General features: G+C 32.9%; 1 protein-coding gene across 1 annotated transcript; it reads right to left on the reverse strand.

Moving 5' to 3' along the window:
- Nucleotides 1-3227: 3227 nt before the first annotated feature.
- On the reverse strand, nucleotides 3228-6412 carry LOC142527745 (histone-lysine N-methyltransferase ATXR4). Its single transcript, XM_075632660.1, is given in 8 exon segments — nucleotides 3228-3522; nucleotides 3801-3872; nucleotides 4344-4416; nucleotides 4418-4524; nucleotides 4639-4708; nucleotides 5280-5406; nucleotides 5487-5542; nucleotides 5893-6412. Coding segments are annotated over 8 exon segments (954 nt in total). The 5' UTR covers nucleotides 6223-6412; the 3' UTR covers nucleotides 3228-3403.
- Nucleotides 6413-7464: the final 1052 nt, after the last annotated feature.

The raw sequence follows: 7464 nt of genomic DNA on the forward strand, positions 1-7464 counted from the left end.
TAAAATACTTTATGATTTAGCTATTAAGTTATTAAATCGAAAAGCTCGAGTTTACGTCTAATAAAAATATTAGAAGTCAAATTTAAGCTTATATGATGGTTTGGGATAGACTCAAGTCGATAAAAGTAAGAAATGTCAGAATTGAGAATTTTCGAATCCATTGGTAAAATGGTCATTTTATGTATCGGGCAGTTCGAAAAGTCTGGCAGTGTCCCGAAAAATAATAATACATGCTAAATGATATTTTAGAATGTTTATGATGAAAATGTGATATTTTATGGTATATGCAAAGGTTGCACGATTTTTCCCCAAAAATGTTATTTTAAGATTTTGAAGGATACGATATTTTATTAATAAAAAGAAAAGAAAATATTTTGAAGGATGTGAATTGACTGTGACAAATATGATATGATGTAATTGAGGATATCGTGAGGAAAAAGGCCCTAGAGGGAGCCCATTTACGGGAGAAGGCTCTAGAGGGAGCCCGACGATCGTATTTCCATATTTGGCGACGGACCAGTGACAAAAGTTGTTGACGCCACCACGCCCCCATGTACAATGGTGAGTTAAGACTGATCAGTTGACCGCATGATGATATGCTTACAGCTAGTTAACTTTTGAGGATCAAACTTCACCTAAATGATATACGATGATGGAAAGCTTTACGATTTAATGATTTATGATTTATTTACGCTTACAAATTTATGCCTTATTTTAAATAAAATTATGTTTTTTATTCATGTACATATATATATATTATTTGGTACGTATGGTTAGAACGTGCGGAATCATTATACTCACTAAGTTTGGATGGCTGTAGGTGAGGATGATTTTGATGAAGGCGCCAACGCTTGAGTACATCAAGTCCGGCAGTACACTCCCGAGGGACATTTATTTTTCCACCTTTACTTAGTATTTAAAAGTTGTACGTAAAGATTTTGAGGATTATTTATTTATATATTTTATGTTTTATTTTGAAGTTTAGTTTTGGTTATTTTGAAGGTTGACGTAGGATTTTTTCTGGCTGACGGTTTATGGATTTTTGTACATTTAAGATTTTAAAATGTTGAGTTATTTTAAAATGAATTTTTCGAATTTTACGATTTTTTTAAAAAAAATCTAGTAGGATTTTAAAGTTAAAAAGTAAGAGACGTTTCAGATGATATTTAAAGCCCTTTATTTTCTGTCTTTGTGGCTTACTTCCAATTATTATTGCAAGATCATTTTCTTTACAACATAAAGTAGTATGTTTATTAATACCTCCCCTTAATCATTTGTGATTCTTTTATAATGCGGTCATATGACACCATTCTGTCAATTTTCCTTTGAGAAAAGAGGTCATTCGTGCAAAAATATGTAGATTACCAGGGACATATTTTTAATTAGCATTTGTCTCCAGGGACTTGGCATTTTGGCAAGAAAATTTGTATTGCTATATTTTTTCGGCCCTTGAATTCCATCTATATTAGTGAATAAAATAATGTACTAATCCACAACAGATATCGTGTAATTCAAGATTATACAGAGCTTGAATATATTTTTTCCCAAGCGGTTTTAATTGATCACATTACACTCATTTATAAAAGTTTAATGAATCATTCTTTGTTGAGATCAAGTGTGCCTAATACCATTCTCATATCCGATTTTCAATCATTTATAAGATCTTTTTTTGTTTTTGAAATCCAGCGCATGAAGGTCAAGCATAACCCCATAAACATGTATTGGTTCTAAAACAGATTTCCCGTAAGGTGTTTGGTGCATGGAAATTTGATTTTTCCTTGACCTTGTTCCCGCTGGGTGTGCTTCTCCACCAGCTTGAAAATCTGTTTGGGATCCTCTCATATTTGTATTATGAGATCACATATTTTCCCTTGGTGGTTCTTGAGAAGATAAGCAAGTTATGGAGGAAGGTTCGCCCCCGGTTGTATTCATCTTCAAATCTACGACCTTGAGATTTAAAAAAGACTCTACAAAGTCTTGAAAATCTTCTAGACCAATCATTTTTATAGTTCTCATCAGCTTAATTTCTTCTATGAGACAGTTTTAATCATATTGATCATTTTCTTCATCGATTAAAGGTTTTGACATTAAGGGTTAAGTGCCGAAGGATGGTGGTAACCGTCCTTCGGAGATCATTTCACTAGAACTCGATTGTTGTTTTAGAGTTTGGATATCATTCAATGTTCCAATAATTTCTTCTTATTTTTCAAGGGATTTCCTCGATTTTATGCGGCATATAATATAGCTCATTGCTATAGTTCTGTACCATCTTTTGGATCTCTCTAAGATCTTCGGAGAATTTAGGGGAATTCGAGATTATTTCTAGGAACCTATTACTTTGAATCATAAATTTACCTTAGAACTCTGATGTTTTTCTCTTTGCAGCTGATCTCTAACATTGGTTAGTCCTTCTTGTAAATATTCCAAAGTACTGGAATAACTCATGTACATATTTAATCTTGAAAATATGTTTTGATCCATAATTTTTGAGAAAATCTCCTCCAAAAACATTTAATTACACAATAATAATAATATTTCATATTTGAAATAATTTTATTTCGATTCTGATATCATTTTTGGCTCATTTATAATATCAAATATATTTTTTCATCACTTTGTCAGAATTGAGAAGTTCAAACAAGCTTTTTAGGTCACAGGGAGCAAATCCTAAATCAAAACTTGAATTGAAAGTTTTTTCCTAATTTAAGCTTTCAAAAATATACTTACGATCGAATTTAAATCTCACATTTCATTTTCTTGTATTGTTTTGTTGCTATTTCTTTTTATGTAGATTCACTCATATTTTATGATGCATTGAAAAAGAACAAAAGAGTGTTTAAAATAGAGTTGTTCATCAGTCGGTTTGATTTTAAATTTTTTATTTTGATTTTTTCAGTTTTAGAAATATATAACCCAATATCTGAACCATTTTATTTCGGTTCAATTTTTCTACCAAAACAATTCGAATATTTTGATAGATTATTTCGGTTTGGTACAAATATTTAAATTAATAATATATATATATATATTATAAAATATAATATGTTATTTTTTTACGACATTTCTTAGTAAACATTTAAACATAAAATCTAAATAAATTAAATAAAGAACAATCAACTAAAAATTATTCAAAATAATTATTCATTACTAATTATCATATAAAAAATATATAATATAAATAAAATTATTAATTTATGAAACGGTTTTTTCGGTCGGTTCGGTTTTCACATTTATAATCCGAAACTGAACCAAATGAACTACGGTTTTAACAATAACATCTGAATTACAAATTCGACTGTCGGTTTGTTTTTTTGGTTTTATTCGAAAGTTAAACACCCTTAGTTTAAAGTGCAAACAATACAACTGAACAACAGGTCTTTTTGTTTCAACTAGGTATCGTAGTTCAGTCTTTTGACATACATCTAAGACACTTGCACCGAAAACCAAATCCTTCAAGCAGGAAAGTTTGCCGGGCCTCGTAATCCATGCTTGCGTCCATATAGCAAATTCGCAACTCTTCTCCTGCAACGCCACACATAAACTATAACCTTATTCATATATTACCAAATAAAATCTCACAACTTCAGTATACCACACTTGTTTTCCTGGATTTTCCCTGGATGCGAACCTATACTATTTGTAATGAAAGTTTTTAAGACAACACATAACAAGTATTTATTATAATACCAAAACTCCGGGGGTTCGTTAGAATAATCTCCTAAATTGTATACAAGTTACAATAAAAATTTCAAAACAAATGAAGTAGTAATTATACTACTAGCTGAGATAAAATAAGACACCTGCTTGGATTTCACGGAGAGCCTTTAGTTTAGCATCCACATTTTCTACCCATAAAACATTTACATTGGGATCTGCACAAAAAGAGAGAGGATATTGGAGAGGACAAGGAGAAAACTGAGCGGTGGACAAGGATGCATTTGCACTTGTTTTTTTCTTCCCACAACACGTTCCACACCTTGTATCATGCACACTAATTAAATATCAAAACCTTATTCCTATTGTGGTATAATGTCCCTTATTGGCAATAACTACCAGACGCTATCAAGTTAAAAAGGACATACAACTAACTGATGTCCAGTAAAAGCTCCTGAAGCGAGATGCTTCCCACAAGCGGTTAGTTTAATAAAATGCTAACAAGATGTACCAAACCACCACTCTGGTTCACAAGTAACTTATTAGCAGTGAATCAAGACACTATAACATGATTCATAAATCTGTTAATTAGAAATAGCTGCCCATTTTCCTAGAAGGCATGAGCAAGGGATTCCCCTGGCTAATAAGGAAAAACCAAGCACTAAGCTTGCTGGACTAAGAGATCTTACCACAATCATGATTGTATAGGGAGAGAAGCATATAAACAGCATTTCCAACAGCAGCTTCTGCCTCAACGGATGCCTGCTGCTGATGAAAGAAGATCGTCATATGATCCTCCAGGATATTCGATACGAAAAGCATTTATGCGAATCCGTGACAAAACACCAGTATACCATTCTTCAGTAAGAACTAGTAAGTAAAAAAAAAACAATCTTTTACCTAGTGAATTTAGCAGATGATGTGGGGGAGAGGAAGTACTTTTATATATTCAAACGCTAATGAACTTAAACTGCACAAGGATACACGACAATAGCTCCCTTCCAATATTTATGTCCTCAAAAGTACTTCTTAGCAGGCAAAGCTCCCTCTTCATCTAATAATCAATAAAAGAAACAGAAAAAAAAAAAAAAAAAAAAACAACTTCACATGATAATTTGAACATTGAAATAAAACTCAAAATCAGGAAAATACTCTTATAGATGACAAAAATTGCGAAAATTTGATTCTTTTACATTTTAGAGAGGAGATAGAAGGCACTGACAGGTATTTGCTCATATGTCATAAACCTTACTTGTTAGTGCCCTGCCCCCTACAGAATTTTAGCTAGCAAATGAAGGAAATTATTAAAAATTCAAAGACATCAATATACGATCCTCGCTCATACACGGGCCACATTCAACCTCATCATCGAAAAAATTTATATGCAAAAAGTAAATTATAATCCTGATTACTTAGAGCAGGCAAAGTTATCTAATACTGTTTCAATTACAAATGTAATTCCTTATCCATTTCTTCTCAAATTCAAAGCTAGATCCAATTCCTAATTTCATTCTTGACAGATGCCAATCAAAAACATTTTAATGATGTGGAAATTTTACATCTTGATTGCATTGCTCGTGTATTCATAACAAGTTCAAAACTCAAACAGAACCGGGAATGCTTACTAGTGAAATTTTTTGGACTGATAAAGCCTCTGGTTGAAGTATGTCAAGAACTTGGGGAGAAAAAGCTCCAGATATAACCTTACTAGCCAACCGTTTGACGAGGAGAGGATATTTTAGACCCTGCATTCTTCAGAAAGAATAGTGAGAATCTAGCATCAATACAATTATAAAGAATTAACTATCAAGGGGTATAATGTATTTCCATACCGGCAGTATTCATGGAATCTGGACCAATCTGCATTCTTCTCTACCTCATAGAAATTCTAATGCCAGATAAAAAATTCAGTGATGAGCAATAAAAGATGATGTAAACACCGTCAACCATGAGGAAGGACAATCCAGCAAAACTGAAAAAAAAAAAAAACTGTAGAAATAGAGTGAGGCTGATTTGCAACCAATAAAAGGGTAATTCTACACAAAAACATTTCAGGTGTCAACAAAATTCTCGGAAATTCACTGCCTTTGGCATATTTTTCTAAGGACAGAATTTTCTGAACCCTTTGGAGGTCAAATAGCTTAGTATTTCCCAGATGATTTGCATCTCTTGGAGAGTCCAGCCAGATCTCTAGCCTAGAACAGAGATTACACGAACGCACCAAACTGCTTCACTTACATTGGATTGTTTTTCACATTGTTTGCTGCACAATCTCAGAGCTTCCGAATTGGCGTTTTGTTTCGAAAGCTTTCTGAGGCAGAAATCACAGACATCGTAAAGCGAATTGAGGGAGGGGTGAGAAACAATGGGTTGGGCAGTGTGGATGAGTTCACCGGCGTAGATTCTCCGAGTGGCAAACACACCTCGACCTGCAGACTCGGTATTTCCGATGACAATCGGAGGCGGCGATCTTGAGGTGGAGAAGGAGGAGAGGAACGACAACGTTTTTTCTCCCTGAAATTTTCGGAAATCGAAAGCCAAGCGGCTGCAACGTTCAATAGGTGACATTTTCAATTGAATTAAACAAGTTCTTCGTCTTCCCCCAACAACCTTCTTCTTCTTCTTCTTCTTCAGTTCTTCTTCCAAAATTACACGTGGAATTTACTACGTTGGTGGATTTGAAATATGAACGTGCATTAACTATGGTGTGAGGAACCGAGGCTCGAATTAAACATGACGAGTGCTATCTTGATTTGAATATCTAAAAGTTAAATTTTTTGACTTGAGTTTGTTTTGAAATGAAGTTTAAATTCATTTTTTACTTGAAATGTTCTAAACTATTTGCTAGCTCTTTAAACTATTACTGGGACGTTAAAGTTTGATTTCGAAGATTCAAAGCTCACAACGTTTTAAAAGCTCGAAATGTATATATATTTCATATATTGATAAAATATTAAAGCTCGTGAACTCGTAAACTCTTAAATAAATTTTGGCTCGAGTTGAGCTTGAAAAAAGTTCAAATATTGTCGAACTTGGTTAGAGTTCAAAAAATTAAAATATGAATCAAATATTAATCGAATTAGCCCTAATATCAACCTAAATTACATGGCTAGTGCCTTGTTTTGCAAGCATTTAATATATAAGAGACCGCAAATACATGTTGAATGCAATATTACATATATTAGTTATTGGCCCACAGGACCATACCTAGCAATTGGAGTTGGAGAGGACTTGAACTTAATATAATAATTTATATATTGGTACCCAAAAAAATTTATATTGTTCAATGAAGTTGTGTTCTACGAGATTTTGAAACATAAAACTCATAGATAATATAATCTACATCTATATGTATAGCTAAATCTCTTCAAGATAGAATGTCAAATAATCGGCTAGAAAGTCATTCTCCACTTTATTGTGAAGTTTTGTCTTCACATGCTTCAAAGATGAAAAAGCTCGTGCAGTGGTGGCGATAGACATAAATAACTTCAAAACACGATGAATCAATATAGTCACATAACGTAAATCTTTGACTCTCCACTCTCAGACAATGGTTGTCACGACTCAATAAGTGTTGAAACCTTCAAAATCTGCATCACATCAAGTTTATAATGTATCAATTCATACTATAAAACAACGATGTTTTGATATGTAAAATATTCAGGACAAAACTTCGTTGCAAGATTGCAAATATCATCACTTTTATATAAGTCAAATGAATTTTTAGGATCAAAGTTGTACTAAGACAAAGAAGTTCCACTGATGACTCATTGAATCGAGTATTTAATTCCATCAAGATGAAGTATATTG

Source organism: Primulina tabacum, chromosome 15 (assembly GCF_025594145.1).
Source record: "Primulina tabacum isolate GXHZ01 chromosome 15, ASM2559414v2, whole genome shotgun sequence".
Lineage (NCBI taxonomy): Eukaryota > Viridiplantae > Streptophyta > Magnoliopsida > Lamiales > Gesneriaceae > Primulina > Primulina tabacum.